General features: G+C 42.1%; 1 protein-coding gene across 7 annotated transcripts in view; it reads right to left on the bottom strand.

Moving 5' to 3' along the window:
- Positions 1 to 23,191, bottom strand: part of mast2 (microtubule associated serine/threonine kinase 2) — a 151,007-nt gene that overhangs the window by 24,300 nt on the left and 103,516 nt on the right. For all 7 annotated transcript variants that reach the window (XM_072684307.1, XM_072684308.1, XM_072684309.1 and 4 more), the window contains 2 exons: positions 5,878 to 5,969; positions 6 to 81 (listed from right to left, as the gene is read on the bottom strand). In XM_072684307.1, the coding sequence (XP_072540408.1) occupies positions 6 to 81; positions 5,878 to 5,969 (168 nt within the window). The remainder of the gene's footprint in view (positions 1 to 5; positions 82 to 5,877; positions 5,970 to 23,191) is intronic.

Raw genomic sequence — 23,191 nt, 5'->3', positions numbered from 1 at the left:
CTCACCTGCGGGCGGGCACAAAGGAGAAGTGGGCTGCAGTGTTGGGGGAGAAATTGCGTGGGCTGTCCAAAGGGCTGCTCCCTGCAACAGGCAGAAAGCACCAAAAACGAGACATGATCTATGTGCACAGAAAGGCTTCACATGTTGCTTTTAGCTCTTAACAAATCCTCTCACAGAGTTCCTACAGAAGCACAACAGACGCCTCGAAAAGAAAGCAGCAAAGTTTAACAAACTCACACTCATAAATGATCAATGTAGACACAGACTACAATGCAATACATTTTTTAGTAAGCCCCTTGTTTATCTCCTCCTTCTTTTACCGCAACCCTCCTCTGCACAAAGCTCCATTTAAAGCTACAAAATATTTAAAAAGAAAAAAACCCTCAATGATAGCAGGGTACTGAGATGAAAAAAAAGCAGCTTTGATCGTTGGCCCTCCATTATTCAGCGTTCTTCTGAACACTCAGCCCGTTAAAAAAACATTAGATATAAAAAAAAAGTATCAATAAATAAATAAATACATAAAGTAAGTGGAGGAGACAATAGATCTGTACTGATGAAGGCTTCAAGTGGAGTGTTTTGTATGACAGACAGAAAGAGCTTCTTTTATAATTTGTTGAGCACTAGAGAGCTTATGATCAATTTTCTACAGACGCTACGGCCAAAGAGCTTTGGAGAACATGTTCAAATACCTCTTAATGTCTACACAGAGATTTGTCTTGTTCTTGAAATTAGCTTGTTCTCAATGTTCTCTTGCCCTGCACAGGCTTTAGCTGGAATTAGGTCCATCAGTTACCAATTACATTAGTAGTGTTTTAAAAGTCCAGATAATATCTCAAGCAACACTATGGAAAAGGTTAAAAGTTAATGCTAGGTCAATGGGAGAGAGAACGGTCGAATGGAGGAAGCCAGAGGACCACTGCGCAACACAGAATGGCCTTTAATGCACACGGATGACAGACTAAACACTAACCGCACACAGAAGTGAAAGGATATTGAGATAACAGCAACACTATCTAGTGTAGTGTAATATTTTGTTTTTGTTGTAGTAGGAAGCCACGGCTATTTGGGTTCTATTCTATTTGGTGGTCAATAGCAGCAGAACCTTTTCCCCCACATGCCCACAGTAAAAGAAAAATCAGTGCGTTTCAATCTGATGCAAAATAACAGGGTTGTAAATGGGCTTGTAAAAACACATCTGGGCATTTTTCACCCCCATAAATCTTACATACTTTTATCATACATTATTTACACATTATACAACAAGATTAGATACTGAACAAATGCATTAACGGCAGACCTTTTAACATTTTAAATGTAATAGTTTAATAGAGTATTTGTGACCTGTTGTTAACACACTTTCAGCTTGTTTCTGAGCAGAGAAGAGATCCCAGAGTCATTAATAAAGCCAGTCAATGCGAACAGTGGGGCGTCCCAACATCCGGCTGAGTGGCGAGACTGGGGTCACACCCCTCTGTGCATTAATTATGCATTTGCCAACCAGCCTGTGCCAAATCTTAAATATTAATGAGTGCATAATTCTTTGTCTAGAAGTGTGCAGGAACAGCTGTGCACAGCTGGACTGGGAGGAAGAACGTAGGTCTGTCACGGAAGAGAGTTCATTTAAAAACAAACCCAGACACAGAGGGACTATTATCAAGGGCTGGGGATATTTCACACTGTACAGCAGTTCGCTGTATGGGTAGGAGAGTGGCCATTTATCAAGGTGAGAGATAGGAAAATTTGAATGGAAGATATGTTAAATAGAGAAATGCGCAGAGGGAGGTGTCCAGTACACTGCAAGCTACTGAAATGGAACAATGAATAAAGCTCTGTTGTTTCTAACAGATTTCTCTTTCTGTACTTTCTGGTCTTCTTCATAGAGTCTCAGAATGATTGAGGCTTTTTGTGAATGAATGAGACCCATGATATATACAAATTATTACATTGAGATTTAAAAATACATTAGGGAATGTATTGACATTATATAGTATGATATGGAGTTTTGTTTTGTTTTTTGACAAAAATATTTTACGTGTGTTGGATGATATAAATACCTTGAGTCATCCAAACAATCTCTGATTGAGCAGGCTAATCACAGCCCCCAGTAAACCAGTTTGTAACTGGTTTGAGATTGATCCGCATAATCACAGACTTTATGACATCAGACAACATCAGTATTGTAAAGGCCAGCATTGCAATAACGATCAACAAGCAATATACTTGGCAGGCCCATTGTGTTTAGGTAATAAGGGTAATGGGAATGGAGAAAGGCAGATCAAACAATTTATAAGAAAGGGAAAGACAGGCCACCAAATGAACGGCAGATTAAAGGCATGACTTGGCTTTGGCTTTGCTGGTCAAAGAGAATGATTAATTTAAACCACAGGGGAATAAAAAGCTGTTTTAAACTTCCTTCTGTCTTCCTTCCTTGTGACTTCCTTCCACCACATGTTCAAATGACCAATTTTATACTTAAAAAAATAAATACATTTGCAGAAAAATGTAAATGGCATTTTTTAGTTATCTGCTACTGTAGCGTTCTCAGGATGACTTATTTTCATTGAAATAACAAATACAAGCTTTGATCTAAACAAAGCATCCCAAAATCACAAGGACAAGAAGGAAATGTGTAATCTTGTGAAAAATGAAAATTCCATTTGTATAGGTTTATTTGTCAATGTTCCAAGATGATGCCGAGCACAGCTGCTGTGTTGCCAGCTCCCTCTAATCCTGGCAGTGTTTTGTTAATTGTGTATCTTCTATTTTGTAAATATCTATGTTCTATGTTTTCTCTCGTGAGGGAATATGTCAAAGTTTGTCACTCACCTTCACAGCTGTGTAATGTGATGTGACCATACATGTGATTTGATTTTGATGTAAGAAATTAAGCTAGTAATTGTGCCCGAGAATGTGCACAAGTGTGTCTCAGTACTAGAGAGGAGGCCAAACCTATTTTCACTTAGAAAATCGAACATGTAATTTGAACAAGGGTGCCCAAACGCTTGCACAAGGCTTTGGTTACATCAACTGCACTACTGAGCCAGACTCCCTCTATGCTAAAGTAGCTCTTACCATTGAAATCAGTTGACAGGACATGGCTGAGATTGGCTCTGGTTAATTATATGACATCCCAGTTCTTGTGTGAGTAATACATTTACATCTCTTGTTAAACAGCCCAACATTAAGACCAGGAGGAGGACTCCTTTATCAGAGCTAATAATACTTGCTTAGGTGGTGACAGGTTCTCTTTTAAAATGATAAAACAGGCAAATGAACCTTCAAAAATCATCACTGTAAAACACCACCACAACAGATCCTGTTCATACCCAAGGACATGCTGTTCAATTTGTGATGAATGACGCCTTCAAATTTAACTGTGAGCCAAGGCTCCCTCAGTCTGCAAGTCCCGCTTCATCAGTCTGCCGCCTGCTTCTTACAGCACTGGTGACAGAATGTAAGCTGTTGTACAACAGACTGGATACCGTTCAGATCCACATGGAGGAGGAGAAGGATGGTTTACCTCTATTTTTTTTTTTTGTTTTGTTTACTCCCCATTTGTTCATTCCCAACTCCACAGTTCCACTGCTCCACAGCTCAATGCTGGGACTCTCTATTCCCCCTTTAGCCCACAACTGGCATTAGGCATGGAGCCAATAGGTTCATGTTTATCTTATGTTGGTATTCTATTGGCAGTACTTTTCTACAGGGACTAGAAATCTCTCTGTTGCTTCTAAAATCTTAAAGATGTTTGATGTTGACGCTTTAGGCTGAATTTAAAACTATGAGCAATGTTACCTTCCCCTAAGTAATCTTTAAATGCTGCATTACTGTTTGGCTGGCGCATGTTGTGCATTTCAACAAACTATAACTAATAATGAAATACTTTTACACTTAATGTACATCAGGAAAACTATTGTCACATTCGGTGAGGTTTTTGCCATATAGCCGGTCTTTAAATCCTTCTCTAACCAGTCAATCACTCCATCTCCCCGTTTCCCCTCTGTCACTCTACTCACCCCTCTCTTTCACTCTCCCGCTCCTGTTATCTCTTATTGAGTGCCTGCTTAAACACATTAGCAGTGTGTATGTGTTTGGGTGGTGTGTGTTTGAGTCTGCTGAATGCTGCTATAGCCTAATCCTTTAACTCAGGTAGAGCACACAGTGTAGATCGATAAGAGAATGTCTCTGGGCTCAGCTCGGGGACTAGAGTATAATGTTATTTCCCGCTTCAAGAGCTTAGAGGAGGAACAGGTCGAAGCAATTAGGCTGATTCTGGAAAGGAAGGAGCATGTTTAAGCTAGCTGACACATGGATTGTCATGATCTGCCTCTGGCTAACACAGGGATGAGGAGGTAAACACATGAAGACCCACACAGCACAGACATACATAAACAGTGCACAGTATGCAAGAACTGACAGGCAATGACTGCTTGCCTCTTTTAGCTTTCTTGCTCCCACCTGCGACATTCTCCCAACTGCAGTCGCAGCAGCTTCAGTTTTCCCTGCTGTGGAAGCTCTTGAGCATCGCTGCTATTCGTTACACATGGAACTAGTCACGGTTTTGTAGACTGGTTTTGTTTTTTCTTTTTTTTTTTCTTTTTTTTTTTACTGTTGCTTTTAACAAATAAAGAATATCCGCAGTGGGCTTTTAATATTAAATTGCTGCTCACTAAAGAGTTATTTTTGCAAGCCTATTTTACATACATTTATTTTGACATGTTCAATCAAGTCTTCTCCGATCTAAAAAGCAGTTTTTGCCTACATTTCACATTTTAACTATTCCTAAAAGTACGTATTAAAAATGTTCTGCTCTAAAAAAATAATTTAAACACCTAAAAGATGTGAGCATTAATCAGTGCTGACATCACAACAAGGAAATTCCAGATGACATGATACCACTTTTTCTTTTCTGTTTTCTGTGGAGCAGGGGTATAAAGCACCTCCCCCAGCACTAAGCTGTGGAGCAGAGGAACTGTGTTCTCTGAAATGATGATGGTGCTCTATCCAATACTTTTTTGAGATGAGTTGGAGATATGGTGGAGTGGTGATCATTCAACATCTTGACCCCACTAACACGTGTCACTGAACGCAATAAAATCCTCTCAGCAATGCTCCAGAACCTGCAGAAAGTCTTTTGTGAATGAGCAGGTGTCCCAATACTTTTGTCCACATAGTGTATTACTCTTCAGCATCAGTCTACATGCTTCTTTATTTTAGATGCCGGTTCGATATCTTTCAGCTTGTGATATGCATATCACTTAGAGGTATTTCAACGCTATAGGGCGAAGCCAGGAGCAAGAAATGTTAAATTCTTGCATTCTGCTGCTTTACCATTATAAAAGCACAATAAAATACTGCATTAGCAGCTAGCTCCTGAGTAATCACACACTTTTTGTTTAGAAACATTTGGTATGTGGTTCACTGTTAAAACCTGAGCATACTGAATTGAGAGGCTTGTATTAAACGGTACTAGCACAATACTGTAATGTAATGTTACATGCGCGCTCTGTGCACACGTAGCAGACAGCTAAACGGATAAAAGCTCAGCTAAAGTACTAGTGGCATCAAGGCTCCAGACTGCCTGCGAGTGGCTCTCTAACGCATTCAACATAAACCTATTGATATGATGATGATAACGTGCCTGGCAGCGAAAGGTTAATCAGATGGATGGGTGGGAGTAGAACGGCTTTAGTATGACACAGGCGCTCTGCACAAAATGTCATCTGCCAATCTATCTAGAATCCTTTTTCGAATCACAAGTGATGCCTGCCTGCCTGCCTACCCGCCCGCCCTATGTGAGTCACTTTTCAAACCCCTTTATGCAAAATTGCATGACTGCTGCCATCAGGCTGTATTTATTTATTTAATATTTACCAGTGTGTCCGTGTAGCGGTGAATGAGGTCTGGGCAGGGTGGGAGAGGTGCTGGAGGTCACGATCAGGCTCTTCCTGTTGCTGGTGCGACAGCTGGGAGGAGAAAACACACAAAAACACAAACACAAATTGAGTGCAGAAATGACTTGTATCGACTGAAGTACACACACCTTACAAGCATCAGTAAACATCTACGAAAGCCACTCTGAACTGAGCTCACAAGGCAGGCGGCCGGTCTTAAATCCACACTACATATCATAGCCTCACTTCAAGAGAACAAATGACAACATGTCAGAACAGAAGGCAGGCCCCAGGTTCAAACAGCACTGGAGTCCACTCCGTTAGTCATTCTCACACTCCGTCAAGGGAAGAAACTGCCGCCATTTCAGCAGACTCAAAGAAGTCCCTAATAGCAGCACTCTCTCTCCTGCTGACTTAAATGTTAAAAGCCTCTCCGGAGCCGACAGAGGGGAAAAAAAGCTCCTCACAGCCCACACTCCAGCTCGGTTTAACCTGAAGACCTCCTCCAGCTGCTCTAATTCTACCTCACGCTCCACTGAGGACACGCTGAATTTCTGATTGTAGAACAATTTCTCAAAGAGCAGCAGACGGAGCAGAACGCTGCACAGTTAGGTGTGAAGGCCCCTCACACACACACACACACACACACACACACACACACACACACACACACACACACACACACAGTTAACAGCCCCATAGAGACAGAATCCCTGAGTGCAGAAGACACCAAAGACCTCGTACCACTGTAGAAGAGAGCGTCTGAATGTGCGTTCAGCAGGCCATGACTGAAAACTATGGTGAGAACAGTCCAGAAACGGTTTATATAAACACTGAGCGAGGACGATGAACACTGCAGCCCCATCGCTCAGGGTGTCGCAGAGGTGTGGGGAAAAGACTATGCTACAGCACACATACGCACACACTCACAGCAGGAAGGATCTTGCAAGATAGGTGGGAAAAGAAAAGGAGAGAGTGTGAGAATAAATTAGCCTTGCTTTTTTCTGCTTCATTAAGGTTTGCGGCACACATTTGAAAATGAAATTTAATACCTAAAGGTAATACCATTCCAAGTCAACAAAGGAAAACTACCACACCACATCACATCTCACACACACACATTCAGCTTGTATCTTTTAGACAAATGGACTAAGCTAGCTAAGCTAAATAGACTAAAGCTCTTTTTTATTTAAAAAGGACTAATTATGCTTCTTATAAACCTGATCTGGACTGAAAAGATGGTCAACAAAAGGTCATCCACTTTTATTGCTGTTAGCATGTTAACTGTGCACGAGCACAGAGCTGCATAGCCACGCAGTTACAGCAGTCGAAACGGTGTAGAACTGCCATGGTTGACTGTAGTGGGGTGATCTTTGGGTGGAGTAGTCCATCTTTTATCAAGCTATGTGGAAGGCCAGTGAGGAAGAAACACAGCCAACATGAGCATTTCCACAGTGTGGAGTCTTCATAGCCGGGCTGCCAAGAGTGGCGAATCCCATTCGAAAAAAATAAAGGAATTTCACACACAAAAACATGTAAACTGAAGCCTGGGGTGACTGTGATTATCGCACGTCTTCATATTGCCCAGCTCTATGAAGCTGTAAAGTACAACTCGGTTGATCTTTAGGAACAACTCAGCCCTTCCTCGTTCAGAGGCTCATGAACACAGCTTGCTAATTGAGGCTACTGTCATCATTTTAACAGCCCAGCAACTACGTGATCATCATCAACTGGGCAAAATTCTTAGACAACAGATGCTAAATATACCCTGCATCCATGTGTGGAGTGAATCACAGATCACAGGGTGGTCAGTCAGTTAGAGATGAAAGACTGAGCGGTGTGTGTGGAAGTAAAGTGATGCTTGTAATCCCTTTCTTTTTTTTCTTTTTTTTTTTTTTAAGTTTTTTCTTTTTCTTTTTCTGGTTCTTCTGTCTTATATAGTGAGGCACTTTTTAGGGGGTGGAGGGGGAGCATGAAGTTAAAGCCAAACCCTGGCATGCCAGTGCTTAACAGGGGATCATTCTTGTGAACCACTCCAGGGAACAACTCCATCTACCTTTTCGTAAGTGCACTGAGAGTGGATATTGACAGGGGCTTGTATTACCACCTCAGAAAAGATAATGCAGTGCAAGACATTCTAATTTCTTGTGGGGAGGCGGCCACGCCGAGCCGCACTCATTACAACAGCATCCCGTCATCAGGAATAAAAGAAGGAAAACAAATAGCGAGTAGCTGAAAGCCCCAGCATGTTTGCATACTAATAGCCTGAGCAGCTGTGCTGGGTTCACGGGTGTGAAATAAAAGTTGTGGCTTAATTACAGTAATCCAGGAGTTCCACCAAGCATTTGAACACAGAGTAACATAGAATGCATTACGGCTTTATATCCATTTTCATTTGGGGGAAATTTGAGGTAACGTGGCTTCATTAAGGTCATTTTGTCTCATTAATTTAGAAGCCTTTCATCTGCTTATGTTGAGGTGTGTAAGTTTTTGGATCCAACGTTTTTGGATACAAGTTGTTTTCCTAACTCAACTTTAAACAAACAGCCCTTTGTATCTTGCAATAATGTAATTATGGCTGAATGGTGTTAATAATTTTCTATTAATGTTTACGTCAGCTGTTTGCAGAGCACCTCGTTTGCACCAACTGCACGATTTTGGCTTTTTGGTTCAGACAGAAATTTTCCATGTAGCAACAGATTGTTTGCGAAAATGTTCCTCATAGGAATGAATGTGGTGCACTCTTCTTAGGCCACGATGATACAAATACACTATTAACACCCAGCGACACACATGGGGTTCCACAGAAACCATTTGGCAACACACAGGCACCCACCTCATACACCACTGCAACCACACAGGATACCATAGCAACTACTAAGCAACTCCATAGCATCCAGCCATCAACATTATTGTACCCATTTAGCAACCACTCAGCAACACTTATGAAACCATAAGCATCTGCCTTGCAACTACTAAGCAACTCTATAGCATTCACCTAGCAATACCACAGCAACCCCCTCACAACCAGCTAGCAACACCATAGCAATACCGCAGCCACCACCTAGCAACACTATCTAGCAACCACTCAGCAACACCATAGAAATCAACTAGGATACCATTGCAGCAACCTAGCAACACCTACAAACACAGGAACCATTTTGTAACACGCAGCGATTTTCTCAGACACCACCCAGGATACCACAGCAACAGACAGTTTGTGAAATTTTCCCCATAGAAATGAATGTGGTGCACTTTTCTTAGGCCACGATGGTACAAATACACTATTAACACCCAACGATACACATGGGGTTCCACAGAAACCATTTGGCAACACACAGGCACCCACCTCATACACCACTGCAACCACGCGGGATACCATAGCAACTACTAAGCAACTCCACAGCATCCAGCCATCAACACTATTGTACCCATTTAGCAACCACTCAGCAACACTTATGAAACCATAACAAATACTTAACATAGCAATCACCCAGCAACACCACAGCAGCATCATACAAACACCACAGCAGACATCTGGCAATAACCCTAGAGACCACATAGCAACAGCTTAGCAACTGCATGGATGTTGGAACTACTTAAAATGTCCAGCCATTCTGTTTTTTCTCCAGAAAATGCACTTAAATTAAATGTACCCTTATTATTAACGCGGAGCTAAAAGCTGTTAGACTTTACTAAATTTGCTTTTTCATGAGTTTTTTTTGTTCCCTTGTTTCAACATCAACCCCCACCCACCCACCCACACACAATTACACAGTAGTCAACCTAAAGTTATTCACAAACACACACTTGAGAGCTTTTAACCTTGATCTAGCCGACTGGGAGAATAAGGGAGTGCAGAGACTTTACACGACTACGCAGTTCTTTTCTCATGACTTACACATGCTGCAGCCCTCCCAGGTGTGTGTGTGTGTGTGTGTGTGTGAGAGAGAGAGTGAGAATCTGAATCCTTAGCCTACAGCCTAGATCAAACCTGAGAGGGTTTTATGAGAGCCCTGCTCTCCTGCAGGTCCTTTTGATCCTGCAGACGGGGGGGGGGGGGGGGGGGGGGATAAAAGGACAGCAGAGTGGAGGTGATTTGCTATTCATGGTAAAGGAAGTGGGCAGAAGGAACACTACCACAACTCCGCTATAAGCTAAAGAGACCCTCTCTTAGAGCTGTTTTCTAAAAGATTTGACCTACACAGAAAAGCACAATGTTTATCTCTATAAAAACATTTAGCACAATACTGCTAAAATATCATCTGGCTGACCTCTATGCCTTTCGCATGCTGCATCTTTTTTGGGTTAACTGGTTGTGCCACAGTCCACAGAAAGTTGCCATGCTGTCACAAAACCAACATAAACAATTGGGGGCAACAGAACACAATGTCCATGACATCAGTAGAACAGTAGTCAACTGTTTTTCAAAACAGGATTTTCAGGAAATAAAAAATAAAAACATAATAAATAAGTGGGAAAAACTGAACTTTTCTAAACTAGATACAGAGAAATGGGATTCTACATAACAGTGCAGAGCAGAGCATCTGGCAGACCACCAAAACTGTCCTGATTTGATAGCATTGATCTTTAATAGAAAGACAGAGGGGTGGGCGGGGAATCAAGCTTCACTCACTTCAGATCTGAAAACATTCACAGGTGTTTCTGTCCATCCCTCCATTGAGATAAGACAACAACGCTACAGTGGGTCCGAAGATGTGGCGATGATCAGGAAGCCCATCTCATTGACTCAAATCAAACAAAGAAGCTACTGATTATCTCAGAACAATAGACTGAGCAGCCCAGAGTCCGGACCTCAGCGTTTGGGTTTACAGGAAGGTGAGCAGAAGTAAATGCTCCAAATTCCAAGACTATTCCAAGACCAGACTTAGACTAGGATTTCTTTGGAGGAATGGAGGGGGAGGGGGCTCTTCAGAAAAGGATGAAAGCTGTAATAAAGGTAACGAGTGTCCAGTCCAGACCAGTCCAAAGAACGCATGGACTGTCAGGGTTTAAGTACACTGAGGTAAGGGTGAGGAGGAGTTTAAGGAAGGGGGGTGCATCAGGGGAATCAACATTAGAGGGGGTTAATAGTCATCGCCTTAGGGCTTCAAAGGATCATACAAACAAAAGGGGGGAGATGTTGACTCCATAGAGACAATAGGAGTAAGATGATCATTGGGAAGATTCTATATGGAGACGATAAGAGTAAGTAATGTTAGAAAGGGGCATATTTTAAGAAGTACCCATCAGATCAAACATGTTGCTCAGCTGCATCTGGCCTACATTATCAATCCCATTATTTATACATACTTTTATACCAAACCATTCCTTTAAGTGTGTAACTACAAATAATGTCAGTTGTTCTTCATCCTGCACACAGCAAATGATCTCATCTGTTCAAACCTGAGCAGCTGTGCGTTTGCCTCTCTGAGCAGGACTATATTACACATAGCCCAGGAGAGTACGGCAGCGTTTTCGGGAGAGATGCGGGCGGCACTCCCCTGTGACAGAGCAGAGCTGCTTCCAGCCATATGTTCAATGCTGTCAAAAAAATATAGGGAAAGGAAACCATTAAACCTCTGCACACCCTAGCAGCGTATAGGATTTCACATTAGCAGATGGTCAGGCACACTCTTACCGTTACATAGGCGCGCGCGCACGCACACACACACACACACACACACACACACACACACACACACACACACACACACACACACACACACACACACACACACACACACACACACAAACAGGGACAGGAACAGAAACAGCAGGGACTGGAAACACCAAAGAGTGTTCAAATACGATGGGATGGTCCCTTAATTGTCATTTATGTTTGTCATCATATCCATGATTATGTGCTTCATAGTTTCGGCAAACAGAATAATTTGTGGCCCGAGGCTCGAGCCAGTGAACGTCAACGAGCTGAACGGCATAATTGCTGCTAACAGATGAGACGAGCCTATTAACACTGAACATTGCAATTATGCAGAAACACCTGCTGGCCAGGCTTCTCATCTCAGCCCTGCAGACTGGCTGACTTTTAAAACCACCAACAGGCAGCCAAACTAAACCCTCGCTGCCTCTTCCCATGCCGTCTGTTCCACTAACGCTGCCACAATTTTGGGTTCAAAGCTAAATGGGATACCTTGAAGCCTGAGACTCGTTCCAGAGAACAACAAAACCCTCATAAAAAAGGTTAGCACTAACGAGCATAGCTTGATGAATGTAAACAGTGTGCCGGGTCCATTGTAGTCATATCAGATACACGACTAACACCATGTGCTACAAATGTCTTTCTGCACCTATATTTGGTGTTGAAATCTACAGCAATTTTCCTGTAGAAAGAGGGGAAAGGGGCCAGGCTACAGTCACCACACACTGCAGGTTACGAAGCAGCCTGCAGATAATCACAAAGTAGCCCAATCAATCAGCACTGCACCTGCGGTTTTACTGTCTACACGTAATCAAAGATCGGCTTCAGTCACATTCAGCGGAGCGCTACTTGTGAAGGCCTCCCACGGGCTAAGTGGCTGAACTGAATGCTGAAAGGGGCCAAGAGTGGGACGCTGTAAAAGGAAGAAAGAATGAGAGAAAGAGAAAGAAATCGATTCCTCTTTTTGTGTCATCGGGAAAGGAAGAGCGCAACCACATAAGTGATTAAGGAAATTGCTTCTACCAGAGTTAGGCCCTTTTGTCCTGCTTACACACACACACACACACACACACACACACATACAGGTCTACAATGCATCTGTGAGGACCGTGGCATGGCACCTTCCTGTGAGGGCCACCATTTCCAGACATGTCACCAAAACTACAATAACACAGTTCGCCATTAGGGGTCAGTAGCAACTGCAACCCGTGTTGTTTTCAGCCGTAACTCAAAGTACAAAACACGTAGAACGCTATTTAAGTGAGGACCCACTGCTGATTGGTGGAATTTAATTCGCTTTCTCTGATTGGACAAAAGATAGCAGGTGTGGGCGGAACCTCTGGGTGTGGTCAGAGTGCCCAGAATGTAGTCAAAACAGCATAGTAACATGGAAAATGTAGTTTTTAAACCCATTACAACGAAATATACGTTTTTAGCCCAACATTTTAAAGTGTCTGTAGAGATTTTCGCACTGTTTTACAAACAGAACACAGTGGATGTCGTCAGAACGGAGATCAGTTTATGAGCTTGTTCATGCTGCTAGTCACACAGACATGTTTACACGTTACACAGCTGTAGGGGAAATGATTTAGCACCCCACATCTTGGCCAAAAGTTTAGGGACAGTGCTTTTTTTTATCCAAAAAGACGCATGTGTGGCTATGGACATATTAACACGTTACACAGCTTATGGGAAAAAAAAATTGGCACCCCATATTTTGGCCAAAAGTTTGGGGACAGTGATCTGTTTTCTAAATAAATGATGCATTTACACATAAATATTTAAATTATAACCCCCAAATCCACCAAGAGCAAGCAAGTCTGTGTATACCTTAAAGTTAACAGTTAGCAGTCACATTATATTATATTTCTAGCTTTAACACATATTTGAAAATCCTAACTGATGTATAAAATACTCAGTATATTAAAGTTATTTAACCAAAAGATACGGCTGCAGTACACCAGCCACAGAGAGCTTTCAACAACAAATAGTGTGAACTCGTGTCTGACAATTGCCATGGTGTTAGTTGCGTCAGTATTTTTTTCTTTCAAACCTGGTCCTGGGGACCCAGTTGGATCAGTTGTGTTGAAACAGAGAAACTCCCAGAATGTGCACAGGAGCGGCTTGGGCCACTAGTGAGCTTCTTGGGCAATAAAATTAAAAGTGCAACCACATCAATAACTGCTAGCTTCAGCACACCAAACCTGAATGTCTGATTAGCACACATTATAATCTACTGATGACCAGAAAGTAAAACAGGAAGTGGGAAATAATTTCAGAAATGCAACCCCAATGTACACAAAACACCTTTACAGTTCTTTCTGGAGAATTAAAATGTTAAAGCTCATCACTTTTCTGTCTGAAGAACACCACAAAACAAATCTCAAGAACGAAAGGGTTTATTAACCTGCTTCTCTAATTTAAATGAACTGTAGCAGCAGACTGACTCTCACACTGACAGCAGTCAGAGCAGCAAAGAAACTTAACACTAGGGTTCAGATGAAGTTTACATTACCAGTAACGTAAACTCTGGAGAAGCTGTGTAGAGAGAGCTACAGCATTACAGTACAGTAAGACCCTGGAGAAGTGGTGTAGAGAGAGCTACAGTATTACAGTACAGTAAGACCCTGGAGAAGTGGTGTAGAGAGAGCTACAGTATTACAGTACAGTAAGACCCTGGAGAAGTGGTGTAGAGAGAGCTACAGTATTACAGCACAGTAAGACCCTGGAGAAGTGGTGTAGAGAGAGCTACAGTATTACAGCACAGTAAGACCCTGGAGAAGTGGTGTAGAGAGAGCTACAGCATTACAGTACAGTAAGACCCTGGAGAAGTGGTGTAGAGCTACAGTATTACAGTACAGTAAGACCCTGGAGAAGTGGTGTAGAGCTACAGTATTACAGTACAGTAAGACCCTGGAGAAGTGGTGTAGAGCTACAGTATTACAGTACAGTAAGACCCTGGAGAAGTGGTGTAGAGAGAGCTACAGTATTACAGTACAGTAAGACCCTGGAGAAGTGGTGTAGAGCTACAGTATTACAGCACAGTAAGGCCCTGGAGAAGTGGTGTAGAACTACAGCATTACTGTAACTGTAGTGCGCAGAGTTACTAACTGTACTGTAGAACTGTAGTGGTAACTGGAGAAGTGGTGTAGAACTACAGCATTACTGTAACTGTAGTGCGCAGAGTTACTAACTGTACTGTAGAGCTGTAGTGGTAACTGGAGAAGTGGTGTAGAGCTACAGCATTACTGTAACTGTAGTGCAGAGTTACTAACCGTACTGTAGAGCTGTAGTGGTAACTGGAGAAGTGGTGTAGAGCTACAGCATTACTGTAACTGTAGTGCGCAGAGTTACTAACCGTACTGTAGCGCTGTAGTGGTAACTGGAGAAGTGGTGTAGAGCTACAGCATTACTGTAACTGTAGTGCACAGAGTTACTAACTGTATTGTAGAGCTGTAGTGGTAACTGGAAAAGTGGTGTAGAGCTACAGCATTACTGTAACTGTAGTGCACAGAGTTACTAACTGTATTGTAGAGCTGTAGTGGTAACTGGAGAAGTGGTGTAGAGCTACAGCATTACTGTAACTGTAGTGCACAGAGTTACTAACTGTATTGTAGAGCTGTAGTGGTAACTGGAAAAGTGGTGTAGAGCTACAGCATTACTGTAACTGTAATGCGCAGAGTTACAAACCGTACTGTAGAGCTGTAGTGGTAACTGGAGAAGTGGTGTAGAGCTACAGCATTACTGTAACTGTAGTGCGCAGAGTTACTAACTGTACTGTAGAGCTGTAGTGGTAACTGGAGAAGTGGTGTAGAGCTACAGCATTACTGTAACTGTAGTGCGCAGAGTTATTAACTGTACTGTAGAGCTGTAGTGGTAACTGGAGAAGTGGTGTAGAGCTACAGCATTACTGTAACTGTAGTGCGCAGAGTTACTAACTGTACTGTAGAGCTGTAGTGGTAACTGGAGAAGTGGTGTAGAGCTACAGCATTACTGTAACTGTAGTGCGCAGAGTTACTAACTGTACTGTAGAGCTGTAGTGGTAACTGGAGAAGTGGTGTAGAGCTACAGCATTACTGTAACTGTAGTGCAGAGTTACTAACCGTACTGTAGGACTGTAGTGGTAACTGGAGAAGTGGTGTAGAGCTACAGCATTACTGTAACTGTAGTGTGCAGAGTTACTAACCGTACTGTAGAGCTGTAGTGGTAACTGGAGAAGTGGTGTAGAGCTACAGCATTACTGTAACTGTAGTGCGCAGAGTTATTAACTGTACTGTAGAGCTGTAGTGGTAACTGGAAAAGTGGTGTAGAGCTACAGCATTACTGTAACTGTAGTGCGCAGAGTTATTAACTGTACTGTAGAGCTGTAGTGGTAACTGGAAAAGTGGTGTAGAGAGAGCTACAGCATTACTGTAACTGTAGTGCACAGAGTTACTAACTGTACTGTAGAGCTGTAGTGGTAACTGGAGAAGTGGTGTAGAGCTACAGCATTACTGTAACTGTAGTGCACAGAGTTACTAACCGTACTGTAGAGCTGTAGTGGTAACTGGAGAAGTACTGCAGTGGTACAGCATTATTATACTAAACTCGTGTAGTCACTCAATCTGTACTCAAACAAATGAACATGCACAGATGATTTTTTTCTTTTAGGCCTTTGAAATGAGAGAGCCAGCCTTTCGCTTCTCCGTTGCAATAGAGTTGTAAACAAAATGTTTGACGTCTTTCCACGTTCTGGTCTTCAGAGCATACTCTGCTTGGATGCACTGAAGGCAGTCTTCTTTTCCTGGAACTTTCTTCAAGGCACGATATTTGGCCAAGTGACGCCACACTGCTTCTTTCTCTCTGTTGGTCCATGAACGCCTGGGATTTACTCTGTGTTTACGATCTGGGGGGGGGTTGAACAACAACACAGAGTAAAAATCAGGCAAGTATCAGAGTAAAAAGAAGGCAAGTTTTCCAATATTGCAGATACAAATACACATGTTCAATGCTCTCCAAGTAGGTATACATATATTTATGAGACAGGGTAACAGGCACACAAACCTTAACGGCTGCAGCAAGCAACATGGAGACAGAGGGACAGAGTGTTATCACAAAGAACATCACGGCTGATCTACTGCACTCGCCTTTTTGCGACCAAATCACAGCCACGATGTTATTCGTGATTACACCCTGTGGTGTTTTATTGCTTAAATATACACTATACTGCCAAAAGTGTCCGGTCACCCATCAAAATCATTAATGTAATGTGTTCCAGTAACTTTAGGGCCACATATGTACAAAACCGTACACCTAGACCTGCAAACTCTGTACTACAGCGACATACCTGACTGTTGCTCTCCTTCTTTTTGCGTGGACATTCACCATCTGGGTAAAAAAAATAATAAAAAAATGAAAATATAAGACAACCATACAAATTACTAGATCTGTGTCCAACAGAATACAACAGAGCTGCAGAGCGTACATGGTAAAGCTGAACACATGACTGTACAGCGACATACCTGACTGTTGCTCTCCACAAGAATCGTCATCAGTGTGTTTCGAATCGCCTTTCCGGGAGGAAGCTCTTGAAGACATCCTTTGCTTCTTTTTGCGTGGACATTCACCATCTGAGAGAAAAAAGAAAACATCAGTTACTACAGCAGAGTCTGACAAAATATGGAATATTTAACAGAGCTGCAGAGCGTACATGGGAAAGCTGAACACATGACTGTACAGCAACATACCCGACTGTTGCTCTCCACAAGAATCCTCATCAGTGTGTTTCGAATCACCTTTCGGGGAGGAAGCTCTTGAAGACATCTTTTGCTTCTTTTTGCGTGGACATTCACCATCTGGTTAAAAAACAAAAATAAAACCATGCTAATTACTAGATCTGTGTCAACAGAATACAACAGATCTGCAGAGCGTACATGGGAAAGCTGAACACATGTCTCTACACCAAGGATGGCCAATCCTATCCGCAAAGGGCCGGTGTGGCTGCTGGTTTTTGTTCTAACCAAACAGGAGGTCACATGATCAGTTGTTTAACTATAACCATTTAATTAAACTAGTGAAATCAGGTGTTCTCTGGCCTGGTTGGACTAAGATTCAGCAGCCACACCGACCCTTTGCGGATAAGATTGGCCACCCCTGCTATACACCAACATACCTGATTCTCCACAAGAATCCTCATCAGTCGACTCCAAAACACCTTCTCGGGATGGCTTCTTTTTGTGTGGTGTACATTCGTTGTCTGAAATATAAAGCACTTTGAATTCTCAAATGAAAGGTGCTATACTAATAAACTTGCCTTGAAATAAAAATCATAAGCACATCCAGTATATTGTACATTTTTCATAAGGCTTGTGAGGCATTTGCCTATTGACCTTCCATCACAATGCTGTGGTGCCTTATCCACACAAGGAGCTAAAGAACAGCTGCCACTTGTAGGATAAATGGCAAGTTTCGGCACTTAGAGCTTGAGCAACGTCACTTTCTTTACAATGTTTTCTTTCCAAGTGTCGTGCTATTTTAGTATTTGGTTTTTTACAGTACAGGCAAAAATGTTTTTTGTCCCAGACTCGTTTGCCATTCTCAGTTTTAGTTCTGCATTTTACTGTAATCTTTGGTTTTTTGTTTGATTTTTTGGACATACCATCATGTTCCTTGTGCAACATCTGGCTAGAAGGCAATGGGGTTGCAGGTGAAAGAGAGGACTCGGACTCACTCCCATTAGGTTCATATTCTGAATGTGATGATGAAAGCACATCTTCTAAAGTCAAGTGATTGGAGTCGTCACTTTCTTCTTGCTCAACCTGTCACAGAAAAGGAAAAAAAGAAAATAAACAAGAATCATGTAAAAAGTCCATTCAAATTAAATTGGAATCAGTGTACTAGAAGTGCCTGCCAAAAGAAATCCACATATTTTTACATTTCCCCAAGACATACAGTACTGTGCAAAAGTTTTCAGCACCTGACACAAACGGAACAGTAAAAGCTATGTATTTGGGCAGAAACCAATTATTTCCATAGAAAAACTAATATTATTGTAAATCCATCCAGAGCAGTAAAACAGTAAGTAGTGGTTTTATATCTGTGATTGTGTTTGTTTAACTTTAAAAGCCTCTCATTGAAGAGCCCCAGTATTATTAGTAACCTCCACCCAGTACCTGATTTGATTAATCAGTGCTTCACTTTGTTAATGATTTGTGCTGCTGATGAAATTTAACAAGTCAGTTTGATGCTAGAGGCTCCAAAAGACATCTAGTCCCAAAGTTTCCTCTTCAAACTAGCTCACAAGATACCAACTACTTTCTTCACAATAAGAAATTATTCTTATTGTTTTGTACTTGCATCTCGTATAATATGTGGTCTCTGTACACACACAAATAAAAAGAGACTTTTGCACAGTACTGTATTTGGAGACTAAATTGTGCTTCTTAAGTCCAAGGACATGCAGTTCAGGTGAATTGGAGATGCTACAATTTGCCCTCAGGTGTGAGTGTGTGTCTGCCCTGCGATGGATTGGCAGCCTGTCCAGGGTGTATTTTGCCTTCTGTGCAATGACTGCTGGGATATTTACAATGTAGGCTATATAGGGGGACTATTTAGTGCAGGTCATTGTTAGCAATATTAGCTTTGCAGCCTACATCAACTAATTAAGCAAAATTCTAACTTCAAACACATCCCAGCCAGAGGGATTCAGAATTCAGGCTTAGTGGAAATGGTCTTTTTTTTTTGTTGCAGATTTACTCCTAAAAATAATAATTTCAGGAAAGGTATGTTACACACCCTTTGTTTTGGCGACACTCTGAGAACAGGTTGTGTTTTCTCCATGCTCTGAAAAGAAGAAAGAAAATTACCACACATTCCCATCTATTAAGACATATGACATGAGGTATTGTCGTTATTTTAAAGTTTTTACTCAGAGATTTGTACACAGCTGTTATAAATAACATTAACTACTACCTCACTTCACCCCATTTTTTCTTGGTTATTATTTTTAACAAGAAATGACAAGAGCACAATCTCTCTCTTATTTAAAAGGCACACCCTGAGCAAGCTTGACTATTCTGATTGACCAGCAAGACCAAGCTGGTTGACCAGTATGACCAAAACCAAATGCACTACACCAGTGATTTTCAATCCTCGTCCTGGTGTCCAACTGCCATGCAAGTTAAAGTGGCTGTGTTAAAGCAGGAAAAGCACTGAAATATAAACGGCGGTGGGTCCACAGGGCCAGGTTTGAAAAGCACTGCACTACACACTTCATACACAACATGAATAACACGTATGAGGAGCAGATTGTTTTTGTGTAACAGGAGCTGTGCTTACAGTAAAGAGCAGCTTAAACTCCGAGCCTGTCTGGTGCAGCAGCGGCCCGGACACGGCCACCCAGACCGACGGTTAGCACAAGCTCTCTACTAAACTCAGCTCAACATGAACAATTCTACCCCCTGAACTCTACCAACAACACAGACTAGCCCTGAATCATAGAAAAGTGACATAAACACGAGTTGTTTACTAGAGACGTTCGGGCTATACACGCTAAATCCGCAGCAGCTAGCGCTAACTATGCTAACAACGCTAGCTAGCGAGCTAATTACTGCTAGCAAGCAAGCACTCTCTTCATTCCACACAAAACCCAAATGTACGGGTTTAATATATCATGTATTAAGATGAATATCTTGAAATGGTTTTACCACGTATCTCCATGCACATATATTACCTTTACTTGTGAACTTTTAGGCTTTATCGTCCAATGCTATGCTATATTGTGCTAACGTTTAGCTCATTACCGTTAGCGGGCTAGGTAAATGGCCTGGTCAAAACCTGTCCTTTCCCGAACACAACACATATTTTAAATAGTTAATTTTTACATAACATATGTACTTACACTGGCAGTGTCTTACCCCAGTGCTTGTAGAACATGAATTTGACGCAGTGCTCACAAAGCCGAACTCCCAGCAGTGCAAATGAACGAGCACCAGCTGCTCATTACCTGCACCTACTCACGTGCTGACCTGTACATGGTTTATCGTCACTGTGCTAAATAACGCATTAAAATGGTTAAAAATAATTGACTTTATTATCCACTAGGGTAATAGTAATAATAATAATAATAATAATCCCAGCTGCACCTTTTACAACATTTTAAGTAATATTTTAAAAAATATTGTACTTATATAGTCTTACCTTGGTTAGCAGTTCTGAAGTCTTCTTCTGCTCCGCTTTCTGTTGAATGTTGAGAACTTGTTGATATTTTTCTTCCTGCTTCTTGTGATGCTCGCGAAGTTTCTCTAATCGCTTTGAAAACCGATCCATTGCTCATTACACTGCTCAGGGTTTGAGGATGAGTGTGAGTGAGAGCGAGAGTGAATGTGCTCAGTACCAGAATGAGTTTTTGGGCTTTTTCTATTGTTTGAGGATTCCTACACTTAAATAAATATTTTAGCATTTTATTTTATTAAATGTAATGTTCGCTGTGTTCATGTCTGTATGAACTACCTGCATATCTATATATCCTCAGTACTGCTGTGTTCCTGTCTCAGTATACTCTACCTCAGTACTGCTGTGTCTCAGTATACTCTACCTCAGTACTGCTGTGTGTTTCTCAGTATACTCTACCTCAGTACTGCAGTGTTCCTGTCTCAGTATACTCTACCTCAGTACTGCTGTGTCTCAGTATACTCTACCTCAGTACTGCTGTGTGTTTCTCAGTATACTCTACCTCAGTACTGCTGTGTCTCAGTATACTCTACCTCAGTACTGCTGTGTGTTTCTCAGTATACTCTACCTCAGTACTGCAGTGTTCCTGTCTCAGTATACTCTACCTCAGTACTGCTGTGTCTCAGTATACTCTACCTCAGTACTGCTGTGTGTTTCTCAGTATACTCTACCTCAGTACTGCTGTGTTCCTGTCTCAGTATACTCTACCTCAGTACTGCTGTGTTCCTGTCTCAGTATACTCTACCTCAGTACTGCTGTGTTCCTGTCTCAGTATACTCTACCTCAGTACTGCTGTGTCTCAGTATACTCTACCTCAGTACTGCTGTGTCTCAGTATACTCTACCTCAGTACTGCTGTGTGTTTCTCAGTATACTCTACCTCAGTACTGCTGTGTTCCTGTCTCAGTATACTCTACCTCAGTACTGCTGTGTCTCAGTATACTCTACCTCAGTACTGCTGTGTTCCTGTCTCAGTATACTCTACCTCAGTACTGCTGTGTTCCTGTCTCAGTATACTCTACCTCAGTACTGCTGTGTTCCTGTCTCAGTATACTCTACCTCAGTACTGCTGTGTCTCAGTATACTCTACCTCAGTACGGCTGTGTTCCTGTCTCAGTATACTCTACCTCAGTACTGCTGTGTCTCAGTATACTCTACCTCAGTACTGCAGTGTTACTGTCTCAGTATACTCTACCTCAGTACTGCTGTGTCTCAGTATACTCTACCTCAGTACTGCTGTGTTCCTGTCTCAGTATACTCTACCTCAGTACTGCTGTGTTACTGTCTCAGTATACTCTACCTCAGTACTGCAGTGTTCCTGTCTCAGTATACTCTACCTCAGTACTGCTGTGTCTCAGTATACTCTACCTCAGTACGGCTGTGTTCCTGTCTCAGTATACTCTACCTCAGTACTGCTGTGTCTCAGTATACTCTACCTCAGTACTGCTGTGTCTCAGTATACTCTACCTCAGTACTGCTGTGTTCCTGTCTCAGTATACTCTACCTCAGTACTGCTGTGTTCCTGTCTCAGTATACTCTACCTCAGTACTGCTGTGTTCCTGTCTCAGTATACTCTACCTCAGTACTGCTGTGTTCCTGTCTCAGTATACTCTACCTCAGTACTGCTGTGTCTCAGTATACTCTACCTCAGTACTGCTGTGTTCCTGTCTCAGTATACTCTACCTCAGTACTGCTGTGTTCCTGTCTCAGTATACTCTACCTCAGTACTGCTGTGTTCCTGTCTCAGTATACTCTACCTCAGTACTGCTGTGTCTCAGTATACTCTACCTCAGTACGGCTGTGTTCCTGTCTCAGTATACTCTACCTCAGTACTGCTGTGTCTCAGTATACTCTACCTCAGTACTGCAGTGTTACTGTCTCAGTATACTCTACCTCAGTACTGCTGTGTCTCAGTATACTCTACCTCAGTACTGCTGTGTTCCTGTCTCAGTATACTCTACCTCAGTACTGCTGTGTTACTGTCTCAGTATACTCTACCTCAGTACTGCTGTGTTCCTGTCTCAGTATACTCTACCTCAGTACTGCAGTGTTACTGTCTCAGTATACTCTACCTCAGTACTGCTGTGTCTCAGTATACTCTACCTCAGTACTGCAGTGTTACTGTCTCAGTATACTCTACCTCAGTACTGCTGTGTCTCAGTATACTCTACCTCAGTACTGCAGTGTTACTGTCTCAGTATACTCTACCTCAGTACTGCTGTGTTACTGTCTCAGTATACTCTACCTCAGTACTGCTGTGTTCCTGTCTCAGTATACTCTACCTCAGTACTGCAGTGTTACTGTCTCAGTATACTCTACCTCAGTACTGCAGTGTTACTGTCTCAGTATACTCTACCTCAGTACTGCTGTGTCTCAGTATACTCTACCTCAGTACTGCTGTGTTCCTGTCTCAGTATACTCTA

Source organism: Salminus brasiliensis, chromosome 7, assembly GCF_030463535.1.
Source record: "Salminus brasiliensis chromosome 7, fSalBra1.hap2, whole genome shotgun sequence".
Taxonomy (NCBI): domain Eukaryota; kingdom Metazoa; phylum Chordata; class Actinopteri; order Characiformes; family Bryconidae; genus Salminus; species Salminus brasiliensis.
Note: the sequence above shows the minus strand (reverse complement) of the source record. Positions and strands in the feature narration are given on the sequence as shown.